The sequence below is a fragment of the Trachemys scripta genome, chromosome 2, assembly GCF_013100865.1.
Source record: "Trachemys scripta elegans isolate TJP31775 chromosome 2, CAS_Tse_1.0, whole genome shotgun sequence".
NCBI lineage: Eukaryota > Metazoa > Chordata > Testudines > Emydidae > Trachemys > Trachemys scripta.
In genome coordinates this window covers 50,465,087-50,480,314 of record NC_048299.1, presented here as the reverse complement: position 1 = coordinate 50,480,314, position 15,228 = coordinate 50,465,087, and the positions used below count along the sequence as shown (strand labels likewise).

Sequence of the window (15,228 nt, the reverse complement as noted above, 5' to 3'; positions counted from 1 at the left end):
CTTCTTCTTGGAACACCATCCCATGGTCGAAGAATCCAAAGCCTTCTCTCCGACACCACCTGCGTAGCCATTCGTTGACTTCCACGATTCGACGGTCTCTACCCCGGCCTTTTCCTTGCACAGGGAGGATGGACGAGAACACCACTTGCGCCTCAAACTCCTTTATCCTTCTTCCCAGAGCCACGTAGTCTGCAGTGATCCGCTCAAGGTCATTCTTGGCAGTATCATTGGTGCCCACGTGGAGAAGCAGGAAGGGGTAGCGATCCGAGGGCTTGATGAGTCTCGGCAGTCTCTCCGTCACATCGTGTATCCTAGCTCCTGGCAAGCAGCAGACCTCTCGGTTTTCCCGGTCAGGGCGGCAGATAGATGACTCAGTCCCCCTGAGGAGGGAGTCCCCGACCACCACCATCCTCCTCCTCCTCTTGGGAGTGGTGGTCGTGGAACCCCCATCCCTAGGACAGTGCATCTTTTGCCTTCCAATCGGTGGAGTCTCCTTCTGCTCCCTTCCCTCAGATGGGCCATCTAGTCCACTCTCCGCATTAGCACCTGTAGAGAGAACATGGAAACGATTGCTCACCTGTATCTCCATTGCTGGTGCATGGACGCTTCTCTTTCTTCTTCTGGAGGTCACATGCTGCCAAACCTCCTCACAATCCTTCTGTTCCTGCTGCGCCTGCTCTGAATCTTCAGAACATTGTGGCCGTAGAAGCATCTCCTGACGTCTGTCCAGGAAATCTTCATTTTCCCTTATGCAACGCAGAGTCGATACTTGTTTCTCCAGCCCTCGAACCTTCTCCTCCAGTATGGAGACCAGCTTGCACTTTGTACAGACAAAGTCGCTTCTGTCCTGCGGAAGAAAGACAAACATGGCACAACCTGTGCAGGTTACAACAGCTGATCGCTCACCTTCCATATCACCGTCCTCTTAGGAGCTTCCTCAACTGTTGCAGGAACTACTCGGAGAAACCTGCAGATGAAAGCCTCAGTGCGCTCTCCCTAGGCGAACTCCCGCTGTTAGCCTCTGCTGTTCGCCGCTCAGCTGGTTCGCTGCTGACTGCCCTTATATACCAGTCAGGCCCACTCAAGGCCCAGCTGGAACAAAGCACTCCCAATTCACACTTTTCAAACAAACAAGCAAGCAATCAAGCACACGGTCAAACTGACCAACTGTCCCAGCAGCAGACACTCAGATACTCACCAACACAGCCCCCCTAATGCAGCACTTAGCGTACCTCCTCTCGGAGAGCTCCCAGGCAAACTCCCGCTGTTAGCCTCTGCTGTTCGCCGCTCAGCTGGTTCGCTGCTGACTGCCCTTATATACCAGTCAGGCCCACTCAAGGCCCAGCAACACAGCCCCCCTAATGCAGCACTTAGCGTACCTCCTCTCAGACAGCTCCCAGGCAAACTCCCGCTGTTAGCCTCTGCTGTTCGCCGCCATTAGAAGAAATGCATTGTCAGTTGTTACATTGATTTAGGAATGGTATCCTAGTTACATATCTCTATACACACTCTCCTTCCAGTTTCTCAGGATCCATGAGTTACCAAAACTAAGCATTTGCCTTCCCCTTCAGAGTGATTACTTTGGGTACGTCTTCACTACCCGCCGTATCTGTGAGTAGCAATCGATTTATCCAGGATCGATATATCGCGTCTTGTTAGGACGCAATATATCGATCCCCGAACGCGCTCACCGTCGACTCTGGAACTCCACCAGAATGAGCAGCGGTAGCGCAGTCGACGGGGGAGCTGCGGCCATCGATCCCACGCTGTCTGGACCCCAGGTAATTCGATTCAAGATATTTCGACTTCAGCTACGCTATTCGCGTAGCTGAAGTTGCGTATCTTGGATCAATTCCCCCCACCCCAGTGTAGACCAGCCCTTTGTGTACTAGTGAGGACAGATGGATGTTAATCTGCAAATCAGTAATGTGGCTGACCACTCTTTCTTTCTAGCCTTGAATAGGTCACAAGATATTAAGTTTACTAGTTCCAAGCTGATAAAACACAAGTCTTGTGGTCCAGTTTGTTAGACTGTTAACATACATATAACCACAGCAGATTTGCTTGATGCAACTATGTAAAGGTTTGTAACTCATCTATGTGGCAGGATTTTTTAACACATCTATCTATCTATCATTTCTGCAGCATGAGACTAACGCAGCATCAATTACACTCTAGCAGCTGTTAGAAAGTCAGACTGTGGAAATCTGGTGAGAACAAAATCAGATAATATTGAGGCTGCTCAGCTGTTGTTTCAACACAATCAATGGGGGTGTGTGTCAATTTCCTGCAGAATTTAATTTAGCCCAAATGATAAAGAAATCTCTGCATTCACCCACTTCTGTCAAGTCAAACTTTGGACACTTGCAACAAACTAGACTGAGGTGTCAGAGAGAAGTGGCAGAGCAACATGCTGAAGAGATTTTGCTTTCATTTCCATTCTCTCAGGTTACATTGAGGAAGCCTGCATTATTCCATGCCCCTCAGACTGCAAGCTCAGTGAATGGTCCAATTGGTCTCGCTGTAGTAAATCCTGTGGGAGCGGGGTAAAGGTTAGGTCTAAATGGCTCCGTGAAAAACCTTACAATGGTGGAAGACCCTGCCCCAAGCTGGATCATGTCAATCAGGTAAATCCAGTTACTTTTCTTTGCCGATATATTCCTTTATTTCTGTGTTGACAAATTGTATTACATATATAAAGTCAGTGAAGAATCCTTCCCTTCTATGTACTTCACATGCTGTTTGAATTGAATAATATGGACCGGCACTGGTGGAAGACAACAAGTCCTTATATGCAAAATTAGGGTTAGGGTTTTTCTCTGTTGATTTTTTTTTTAAAAAGTCCATGGAATATGATGTATTACAAAGCCAAAACTTACAAGGCCCAATTCTGCCTTGATTACCATCAACTGCAGACACTCATCACCTTGCAAGATCAGCTCTTCAGCAGTATGTTTAAAAAGAAGAGATAAATCTCTCATTATTCAGAGAGGGAGGTTGAACTACACAGTACAGGAAATTCCCCTCCTTAATTCAAACACTGCCATACATTATAGATAAAGTACATGCAAAGTAAGCAGCCCATGAAGAATACCAATTCATTCTGTTCAGTCTCCTCCTCCTCCATTTGAATATCATCATGAGAGCTATGCATTGAGGCAGATATTTTGGTATAGTATTAATACCTGGAGCTAAATATTAAAAAAATACTGCCACTTCTTCACTAAGGAGGAAATTGCTCTCCATTGTAAAAATATCATGGGATCCAAACTCCTTGTCAGACTGATAAATGTTGTAATTCTGGTCCTGAAAAATAAAATAATCCCCCCAAAGCCCCTTTAAAGGGCCTGGTGGCACTCCTCCGGTCCTGCCTTTCTTTCTTGTAGATACTCCATGCAATCAGTGAAATCATTGTGTTAGCCCATCCTCCTTTCCACCGCCTCCCCCCATCACCACCACAAAAAACAAACAAAACAAAACACCAGAAACATTCAAAGTATCCACAGTGTGATCTTTGTGTCCTCCTTAGCATCCTATAGCCAAAATTGGCATCCACATGGTTTTTGGCCTTCCAGGTGCACTTGTTTTAAAAAAGACTGATTGAGACTAAAACTTGAACGTCTAACTATCTGGGTGTTAGAATCCTTCCGAGGGCAGCAGTCAGCCAAATTGATCTTGGGGGTGCCACATTAGGGTCTCATGGAACTGTAGGTAGATACAAAACACTGACACAAAGCAGGAAGCTCTCAACAGAAGTTTTTAAAAAAAAATAAGTTCTGGCCTTGCCAGGCATGTAAGACCTGCTGCGTGTAAAGTTGTTTGGTTGGGCAGTTTTTAGCCTTTTCGGGTTCCTTGTCTCTCTTCAACTTTGATTTATATTCATCTCGCATTTGGATTTAATTTGCATTTGTAGATAGCATGTTAAATGGCGCCATATTCATCTCCATAAATATTCAGAGGGGAAAAAAAATCTGACCATTCATATTCGAATAAGGTGCACGTTATTAATACCATCTTATTGACATTTTGTCAACACAGAATGAAATGGTGTGTTGATTTAATGTTTCTACTTAAGGGTATGTAATTAGTTTTGAAAGTGTTTAAACTATAGCTAATAAACTATGTTTATAGTCTACTTGAACACAAAACGCAAGTTTCATTGAATGCTGTGTTGGTTTGGAGGAGCATATTAAAACTGTTTTGAAATTACAGAAAATACATTATAATAGGAACAAATTATAGTTTATGAAAAAAATCTCTTCCTGCTTGTAATATTCATGTGGCACAATATTTCATAATAAGATCTTCAGGATGTCAGAGGAGAAGTTGCTATATTTGTATTAGAGAACTCATTTTTTGTATATAGCACTGCTGCCCTCTACTGGTATATAACCTAGGATCTTATTTGCTGCAGCTTTATAGCTGCTAAAAATTCAAATATTAAATTACTATAACAAAGATAAAATTGCAGTCTGAGATTGCATGGCGAAGAGGCTGTGCCATCCATAAAGCTAAGAGTTTGTATCCCTTAATATTAAATACACTTCACTGTAAATCCTTAAGTGTGGAAATCCCACAAACCCAGTCTGTGCCAATGACCAAACAGCTGCCCAGGGCTGTTTAATTAATCCACACCTGATCCACAGCTCAAAGAAAATCAACAGAGCAAACTAGCACATTGTCATATCACCACTTCAGGACGAAAGGCATAGCCACTTGTAAACAATAGTTTGTAATATAAAATGTAAGGGTTAGATTTTGCCATTGTAGTACCAGTGTGTTGGGGAGAGGGCTCAGAGGACCATGCTACAGTTGGAGATGATTCAGCAAGAATTTCCACTGTGGTCTCCCAGAAAACATACCCATAGCTACACCATCCTTGGGGCGAATGTGACCTGCTCAATTCTCCATGCCGGATTCCAGCCCTCAACACGCACTCTTTCAAGTAGCTGGCACACACAGGGTTGTGACTAGAAAGGCGGGGCCTGGACTCCACACCCATGTTGCAAGATGTGGGAAGGGAACCTTGCCCTCTTCCCTTAGGCACATCCAAGCAGGAACTGATCACAATCTGGCCCTTAATCTAAACCTATTTTCATTAATAAATGATGTTATTTTCTAATTTAAATTATTTGCAAATATATCCATACATGCCAACTGTCCCATTTAAAGGGTGAATGTAATAAAACCATTAATTGTTTTTCTGCTCTCTCCATTTTAAAGTATCTCATTTGGGGCTAAAAGGTGTGTCCCTATTTCTTTTTCCTTGAATAGCCTTATTTATGATTTTCTCATATTGGCAGAGGTGTATGCACAGCAAATTCTCTCATGGAGAAAAGTGTGATATATGGATAAGCAAATATCTTAAATTACCTGTGGAACAGGAAATTGTTGAAACTAGCTTTTGAAGATTTATTCTCTTTTCCCTAAGCATCTATAGTTAAAAAAATAAAATAATCTGCACTGCTATAGTGAAGGTTTGCAGATGATACTGGGTCCAATTCACTGAAAAATTCTCTCTCTGGCTTTCAGAGAGTTTCTGCTAGAGGCAGATCCCAGTTTCCTGGGGAAAATAACATCTACCTTTTCTTTGGCTTCAGTGATTCTCTGCCTCCCCACCTACCTAGGCAGGCATCGAGTCCATGACTATGTTGAGCTCTAAGTGCTTGCTATCAGTGACCGTCACATAAATGCCAATAATGTCGAGAGACCTCCACTTACACCTGGAACACAGGCATGGGCTCTGTCTTGGCTGACAGGTGCATTGCTGACAACAGCTAGAGAGTGCCATATTGAGATTCTCATTTAGATTGTCTAGTAATGTTGGCTCTAGCTTGCTAATAGCAGATATATCAGACAACTAGAGAAGAGCTTTTAGTGGCAACTGGTTTCAAATACTGGACACAAACTTAGGACAGGCTAAAAAGATTTTAAAAACGTGTGAAGGATGAGATCTTTGTCACTTTCTCCACCTTTATACCCATCCCACGCTACCTGTCAGTACAATATTGATAATATATAAAACACAGTCTTCCATCCAAAACCACTCAGGAATTTCTTCAGTCTTGGAGAAATTGAACTCCCCAGCCTGTAAAGAATTGATATCCATGGTAGGCAGAGAATAAAATAGTTTAGCCATGTGTTCTAAACAGTGTGAAGAAAAGGTGAGCATATATGCACTAGTTCTCCATCAAGGTGATGTGCAAAAGAATTTTTTTCTCTTAAATGCTGGCTTCTTGCAGAATGTGTCAGTAGAGATACAAGAGGGAAAGCTGTGTCTTATCTGGCCTAAGTGGTGAGGCTTTCTGCTTGGTAGAGAGCATAGAAGATTGTTTTTAACCAATGAAGTACTAAATGTACACCATTCAAATATCTGTGTTTCGCTCTCTAACTAGTGTTTCTATTTATCTTCGGTTGTTCCCTTGGGTTCATGGCAAATACCTGCTCCAGGCTCAGGTAAGAGTCTCTAAAATAGATACCTAATCTTATAATGTGCTTCCTGACCAAGTTCTATAATGTATGCACTGTTTGGCTTTTTCTGTAATTGTTCTTTAAAAAGATTATATGTGATAGTACATAGGATGCCATTTTTAATGTACCTCAGACCGTCTATATAGAACATTTCAATCTTAGCATGATATAATAACTTTAAGGCTTCACAGTTAAAAATAGTTTAAGTTAAGCGGCCAGATTATGCTCTGATTTACACTGATGTAATTTAGGGAGTGATACCATTAGAATCCACTCTCCCCAAACAAACCAAACATCCACAACTAATAATATTAGGTGTGGGAGTGTAGAGTAAAGGAAAGACTGAGGAGCAGGTTGGTAAATGGAGAAGTAGAAGGCTGGCTTCCTATTAGAGCAAAGTTAAGGCTGTTGTGTGTGTGTTCTCTGGTGTATGTTAGTAGTAATGGTAAAGTGCATGCATACTGGTGCAGAAGAGAGTTTATACTGTTAGGGATTTAACTTTTCATTTCCTTGCTTTGGTGTCCGGTGTTTTATGTCTGTTGTAACACCAACTGTCTCACAACTTGTACATGGATTAAGATTAAATATATTTGTTATCTTTACAAAATAGCAATAATGTTTGTGTTGCTGCTATGTCAGAATGACAGCTCCTGTATACTTATCATATTTGCATATTGTGTGTAGCAAACTTACACTCTGTGTGGATTCCAGGTATATGAGGTGGTCCCATGCCACAGTGACTGCAGCCAGTACATATGGGTTACAGAACCCTGGAGCGTCTGCAAAGTGACCAATGTTGACTTAAAGGAGAACTGTGGAGAAGGTGTGCAAACCAGGAAAGTGAGGTAAACAGAATGTAATCCTTCTCTTAAAAAACAAAAACAGAAACCCTCACCTTTAAATTATGATGGAATTAAAGAAGCAAAATTCTATAGAAGAGTATTTTGACAAAGGCATTTTCACAAAAGTTTGTCTACGGAATGTTAGACCAGCACCTCAGCTGGTGTAAATCTGTGTAGATTGAACTCAGTGGAGCTAAACCAGTTTACACAGTTCAGGATCTAGCCCTTTGTTTCTGTTTTTTTTAAACATTAATTATACTTTATAAAAATAAAACTGTAACTTACATTTATATAGTGCCTTTCAAGTTAACCCCCAAGTTCTTTATAAATTTAACACAGAGATCAATTCTCACTTATCAGTAAAATGCAATCACCTCTGGGGTGAAACATGGCAACCCATTTTACAGTGCACAGCAATACTGTACAACAATTTAGTGCAAAAGGTGAAGGATGCCATATCCAACTGAAAACACAGTGTATTAAGGTATTCAGAATGTAATCACCCCAGTTTGAATTTGGCCAGGGCTTGTAGTTAATAGCCCTGTTAATTTAAAATGCTGAGAGAACTTTACAACAGGTGGTCAGTGGCTCAGACTTGCTTCTGAGCCCAAAGACAGATTAATGAACTGTGCGGAGTCTTATGTTATCATTAGTGGTGCTCTTTCTATTTCTGAGTTTTAGACGTAAGGAATAAAGAACTCCATAGCAGTGTGATAAAGATCAGTAGGAATGTGTCCTATGTTGTTCTTGGAATGGTAAAGAAACGCTTAAGTACTTAACCATATTTTAAATTTGGAACGTATTTTGGCCTAGAAAGCGCTAAACATAAAAGTAATGGGTGAAAATCTCTGCTCCATATTAAATTGGCACAGCATCAGAGCAGAGAATTTAGCCCTATATCTGGTGCTGGTTTTCAATACCTTTTTGTTACCCTTGTGGTCCTCTAGGTCTGCTAAATCAGCCAGTGTGAACACTGGATTTGAAATGCCAGTGTTCCAACATGGTTGTAATATTTCTGACACACTACAGTAGAACAAACTCCTGACAACAAATTCACAGACAAATTGGCTGAGTCTGGAAAGTAATCACCTCAAGAGGGAGAACAATTCTGCTCAGAAGCTGACTGTATCATGACTACAGCATGATTCTTATGGAGTTAAATAGTTTGATAGTTTGAGTATAAATTCACACGGAGTAGGATATATTTTTAATTGTTTAGTTGAATTTAGTTCTAGTGAAAGGTGCCAGATTTACAGTGCAGAGATTTACAGCCCACAGAGCGCATTCAGCACAGGATGATGTTGTGCAAGAGTCTCTGGATTATCCCTTTAATTTACTAGAACACTGATCCAGAGCGACTATCTCTGAGGATAAAAGGGTAGTTCAGTGTCCATGATCATTCAATTCCTGACCTCTTCATCAAGATTACTAACAAGGTTGTCAATTGATTCCAGTTGTGGTGGTGGATGCTTGTTTACTGGGAAATGGATTGAGACTATTCACCTTGACCATATTTTATGATTATACTGCTTCTATGAGTGTCAGATGGTTGAACTTTAAATCCCAATTATGACTTTAGCACATTTTCCCCCTGAAAAATAATTCACAGGGCTACTCCGGGCAGTTCTTTTCTGATCAAATATTTTGAGTTAATCAGTCCCACTTCTGAAAAGGCATTTTTAAAAAGCATGCATATTTGTTAATACCAAAACCTTCTTGCAGTTGTTGAATGCTTGTAGTACAATGATGTTGAAAAACTGAGCTTCCTGGAATAGTTAATCTGAAGGCCAAGTAGTGCATTGCAATGCTGTGTTAAATTCAGCCTGGTTCAGAATGCTGTTTTTTCCCCCCTTTAGTTTAAAAAAAAAAAAAAAAAAAAGGTACATTCTCTCTCCCCCGCCCCCGAACTCTGTAAAACTGTGTAAAGAGTGAATTTAGTAAAACAAGTCCAAAAATCTTGTTCCAATATTTACTGAATCTGATCCAAGCATCCTGTCTACTAATCAACTTACACCTCTACTCAAAGACTTGCTTAAGAGAAGTCTTGCATGGTAATGTACATAGCAAGAAGTTCAGTGTTGATTATATATTATTCTCTAAGGCTACCTATAGAGCAACACACAATTTAAGAAGTCATCTCTGTCTGCATGTTAGAATGACAAGCCATAAAATGAATTCGGTCTACAGGACCCATTTGAAGACCAGATACATTAATTTCCAAAGATTCTCTTTAATGTACCAGAAATACTGTAGCAATTGCTAGATTTGACAAGATTTAAAACAGAAGCGCGCCTTGAATTTAACGATTTATTTGAAGGTCAGATTTTTAGTTTTCGCTTGTCACAAATATTAAAGTGTGCATAATTTACTCTAATATAACAGCAACCAAAATAGATATTGGAAGTCCCACCAAAAGTTTATTCTTTTTTTAAAAAAGCAATAAGTACTGGTGGTGGTGGTGGTGGTGGTGCTTTAGGCTCTCTCCAGAGGTACACAGCTTTTGACACTACCATCAAAGCTAGAGAAGAAAATACATTATTTATGCCAAAGAAAGGAATTTCAGCCCTTTGGGATGAACACACAAAAAAACCTACCTTCCCTTTTGCCATCCATATACTAACTCTCATTGGATAACTAATTCCACCAAACAGATTTTTGCAGATACAGTATCTCTGTTGGTTGTGTTCATTTAAAATAATCTCATTTTAAAAATGTTTTCTGACTGACACCATGAGATCTTCAGGTATACAGGAATTGGTAATGTAATAAAATAGTATAGTTTTAAAATATTGCAATGAAAGTGAAGGTTTAACACAGGGCCAGCCCACAACATTTTGGCACCTGAGACGGGGAGCTCAAATGACGCCCCTATCCCCTCTTGCTTGGGCCAAAACTTTCAAAGCTCTCAATTCTGCCTTCTTCCTGTTCTTCTACTCTCATGGTACTGCTCTGCTACCTACCCCAATAAAGGAGAACTAACAACTTAAAATGCCTTGTTCAAAAATTTTAAGTAGCACTTAACTTTCAAACACCTGAAAAGCAAATGTAACCTTTCTTGTCTGCATAGTAAACACTGGCATTTTTATCTGTTTGAATAATCAAAGTGGTGCTTTCCGTGCCTTCTTGGTTGCAAAGATTTGAACTGCTTCCTGAAGGTCCACTGTCTGGGCCAGCTCATGCTCTATTGAGATGGTTGCAAGGCCAACCAGCCTCTCCTGTGTCGTTGTGGAGCGTAGATGTGTTTTTATTAACTTCAGCTTGGAGAACCTGCGTTCTCCACTGGCAACTGTTACGGGAAGTGTTAGAAGTATGCACAGAGCAACAAAAGCATTTGGAAAGAGGGTGGTCATCTTATATGTGCACATATATTCCAGAACAGCCTTTGAAGTTCAGCCTGTTGAAATGTATCTTGAAAGGACTTTCAGTTCATCACCTAAATCACTCGCATAAATATCATGCATGTCATCATGTGTCAACACTGTCTCTAGTGCCCTGCATTGGTGGTGTAGGTCTTCAGCTACAGTGAGGAGTTTTGGAATATCATACAACATCCCAAATATACTGCTGTATTCTTCGAGCTGCACAAAACATTCTTCAGCTGACTGTATTGCACAATCTAGCACGTGGTTAAAGAATTCAACTTTGAATTGTTATTTAGGGTCTCTTACGGGATTATCCTGTGCCTTGTAACCAAAATGTTGTCTTCTTCGGTGACTCTTGTATTCTTGAATGGGTGGGAAAATAGCTTCAGTGAGAAGTTCCTCTGCCAACTTCTGTGCACTCTTCAAAACATTTTAAAATCCCTCATCCGACCGGTATGACTGTTGGTATGACTTTGCTTGCTCCAGATATATCAAGGTCAACACTTTGGAGTCTCTTGCTTACAACTTTTATTTCAAACAGTATGTCATACTACAACACGAAGCCACATAGAAATTTTAAGTTAGGTATGTTTCTGGTGATTCCATTTCCCTCTGCCACTGTTCTCCCACAAACAGTTCCTGTCATAGCATTATCCCCCATAATGGCAACCATGGCATTATCTATCTTCCCAATTTCGTGTTTGATAGGCTTTATCGCCTCCACTCGACTTTCCCATCATGTTGCACTCAGTGGTTTCAGTGTCAGAGAGGATGTTGCTTCAAAATTTGCTATCAATGAGTTGATGCGGAGAAATATACATAGATGCTTTGAATTACATTAGAAAATTCAGCAGCCTCACTAGAAGCTGATGCTGCAACACTGACCACCAAGTTCAATGAATGAGAACTGCATGGGACAAAAAAAGCTCGAGGGTTTAACTCTCGGATTCATGTCTGCACTCCTCTGTTCTTTCCTCTCATGTTGGCACCATTATTGTAGCCCTGACCTCTCGTGTCAGCTATCGCAATTCCCGTATCTTCCAGCTTTTTAAGAAGCACATTTGTCATACCAGCTGCTGTAGTATCATCAATGTCAATAAATTCTAGAAAATGCTCTCTGACAGTCACCATTGCAGGGACATGTTCACTAGGTTCTGTTGTTGTTACAAAATGCACCATTAAAGTCATTTTTTTCCGTATGGATGATGTCAGGTGTGCAGTCCAGAATAACAGAGTAATATCTTGCTGACTTCAGATCTGCCACAATCTTCTGTTTGACTTTTGTTGACACTAACTGTATGATCTCATTTTGAATTGTTTTTCCAAGGCAGCGGTGCACGTACATTTCTTGGGTGGTGACTCTTCTTAAATGCTCCTGGAGTACAGCCTCAAACTCAGCCATCAGCTTCACAATTTTAAGGAAGTTTCCATTGTTTGGCACATACAGCTGATCTGAAGTGCTATGCAGTGCTAGGTTTTGGGTAGCAAGCATTCTCACAATGGCAATGAGCCTTTTCAGAACATTTTGCCAGTAAAGAGACTCTGATGCAATCTTCTCTTGATGCTGATCATCTATGGTGGCCTTTAACCTTAGTCTCATCTCAAGCTCTTTCCACCTATGGAATGCTCTCTGGTGATTGCTGCCTTTTCATGGCATGCCAGATTTCTAGCCAGATTTTTCCAGTCCTTTGTTCCTGTAGAACCCAATGTGGCTGGAACATTAGACTGGAAGAGTTTGCAACAAAAACAGTATGCAGCATTCTGGGTTTTTGAGTACATAACCATGGCCTCTCCACTTTGTCACCATTGGGGATTTCACACCAATAATGTGTTGGATGGAAACTTCTATTTTCATTGTCTTTGGGGAACATGAAGTTTTTCACTTGCTGTGGCCCACGCAGTACAAGGAAGTCCCTCAGGCTACAGCTCAAGTGGGTCCACAGTCCTGGATCATCTAGACTTAAGGAACTAAACTCAGCAGCAGCTGTTTCTTGTGCCTCCACCACACACTTCTCTGATCTACACTTTTCTTCAGGAATGTGCATGGTTACATTCATTTGAGATGGAGATATGGCTGCTGCAGTAGCTGCCAGGTCACCTGCACTCTGACTAACTGGAAGATCAGGCATCTCCTCACCACTCACATCCTCACTGGGGCCAGAAGGCTCACCGTGAATATTTGTGTCTATGTATCTCAGGAGCGCTTCTTCCAGCTTAGATAGAAAAGCTTCCTTTGCTTGCTTTCTTTTTCTGAATGCTGCCCCAGAGGGACGTTTTCTTCTTTCACTCATGACTGCTGTTCTGTGCCAGCTATAGTGGCTCTCCACACTCAATTGAAGGGGACAAATAAGCAGGCCGATAGCAGGGCCTGAGTGAAGGAAGATATCAGCGTCTTAAGGGCCTAACTGGCTTCTACTACTTCAGTTGACTGCCTGTTCTCCTCAAATGGGTTCAGCTAAGCTAGGGTTACCATATCTCATAAATAAAAAAAGAGGACCCTCCACGGGCCATGGCCACACCCATTTCCCCACCCCCCTAGCCCCGCCCCAACTCCGCCCCTTCCCCACCCTAACTCCGCCCCCTCCTCCCTCCCACTCCCAGCCAGGGGGAAAGGGCTGCCCCAGTGCTACCAGCTCCATGGTTTCCCGGGCAGCCCCCAGACCCTGCGCCCCCAGCCGGCGCTTCCCCAGCGCAGCTGGAGCCCGGGAGGGGAAGCACCCAGCCGGGGGCGCAGGGTCTGGAGGCTGCCCAGCAAACCGTGAAGCCGGTAGCGCTCGGGCTTTGGGCAACCCCTATGCCTCCGGACCCTGTGCCCCCAGCCGGGCACTTCCCCTCCGGGGCTCCGGGGGCTCTGCGTAACTTACACTGTATAAGTTACACAGAGCCGAAGAGGAGCAGAGCCACCGCAGCCGAAGCCAGTAGCTCTCGGGCAGCCCGGTTCTTAAACAGAGCCTCCAGCGGCTGAGTCAGTTACACAGAGCCCCGGCCACTGGAGGCTTTTCTCCTCTTTGGCTCTGTGTAACTGACCCAGTGTCAGTTACACAGAGCCCCAGCCGCTGGAGGCTGTTTAAGAGCCAGGCTGCCCGAGCGCTACCGGCTTCGGGCAGCCCCCCTGCCTCCAGACTCTGCGCCCCCAGCCGGGCACTTCCCCTCCCGGGCTCCGGCGGTGCCGGGTCTGGAGGCACGGGGCTGCCCGAAGCCGGTAGCGTTCAGGCAGCCCGGCTCTTAAACAGAGCCGCCATTTTCCCGGACATGTTCCGCTTTTTGGCAATTCCCCCCGGACGGGGGTTTGAGTGCCGAAAAGCCGGACATGTCCGGGAAAAAGAGGATGTATGATAACCCTAGCTAAGCAGCAGGAAACAGGAAGTTCCCTGAGAAGCTGGTATTAATCAGTCCAGGCTCCTGGGGGTGCTAGAGAGGTACATAAGAGGCTCCTCCTGCTCTCTCTCCCTGCAGCTCCTGCTGCTTTCTGTTATTCCCTCTCACCTTTTCTCTTGCCTGCCTGTTATTTCTCTTGTGCCCTCCTTCCTCTGCGCACATTCACTCAGCAAGGCTGTGGCTGTGCAAAGTTAGAACTCAGGAGCTTCTCACCCCGAGCCCTGAGCTTCAACCGATATACTGCACTGCTGCCTGCAGCAGAAAAAAACTGGGGATATTTTGACTTTTTCAAATTCTCATTGGTATTTTATAGTCCATTATTTGTGTTGTATCAAAAATGTTCTAGATTTTTCTATTTGTATATTGTTTGTGGTCAAACTGCTAAAATGCCATGCTATGTTAGTGTAATGGATGCAGTTATTGTAGGAAATCCATAGCAAATATGTTTTATGTATAGCCTTATATTTTCCCAGGTGCATGCAAAACACAGTGGATGGTCCTTCTGACACTGTTGAGGACTACCTGTGTGACCCTGAAGAGATGCCTCTTGGTGCTAGAAGATGCACATTGCCATGCCCTGAAGACTGTGTTATGTCTGAATGGGGCCAGTGGTCTAGATGTTCCTTGGTAAGAAACATGTTAACAGCTTGACACATAAGGTTTCAAGACTATTTTATTTAAAGAAAGTAAGCCTCAAGTTACTATGCAGAGATGCTGCACTTAACAATAGACACGTGCAAATGATTATAAGTTCCTGTCAACTGCATTATTGGCAACAGCAGATTGGCAACAATCCCATCAAGAGGGCAGTGTGTCAGCATTTCTTCATTGAAAGCAGTTGTTCAAGAAATCACCTCTTAATGCTGATACTTTCATGAGCTATTGCCCTCCATTTTTAGGGAAGGTTAATTTCGGATGAGTCAGCTTTGGTAATATCTAAAGACCTTAGATCCTGTTCAATCTGGCTTTATCTCTCTCTGTAAAAACACCAGTAGGGCAGGCCTACACTTAAACGCTGCAGTGGCATGGTTGCACTGGTGCAGCTGTGCTGCTGTAGCGCTTCAGTGAAGATGCTACCTTCGCCAGTAATGGACTTCTCCCATTGGGGTAGGTACTCCACCTCTGCGAGAGGCGGGTAGCTATGTCAGCCCTCCATCAACATAGTGCTGTCTGCA

General features: G+C 42.9%; 1 protein-coding gene across 3 annotated transcripts in view; it reads left to right on the top strand.

Moving 5' to 3' along the window:
• The window catches only part of THSD7A (thrombospondin type 1 domain containing 7A), a 351,691-nt gene that overhangs the window by 296,130 nt on the left and 40,333 nt on the right, over nucleotides 1-15,228 (top strand). For all 3 annotated transcript variants that reach the window (XM_034760534.1, XM_034760535.1, XM_034760533.1), the window contains 4 exons: nucleotides 2,449-2,627; nucleotides 6,451-6,456; nucleotides 7,183-7,316; nucleotides 14,527-14,680. In XM_034760534.1, the coding sequence (XP_034616425.1) occupies nucleotides 2,449-2,627; nucleotides 6,451-6,456; nucleotides 7,183-7,316; nucleotides 14,527-14,680 (473 nt within the window). The remainder of the gene's footprint in view (nucleotides 1-2,448; nucleotides 2,628-6,450; nucleotides 6,457-7,182; nucleotides 7,317-14,526; nucleotides 14,681-15,228) is intronic.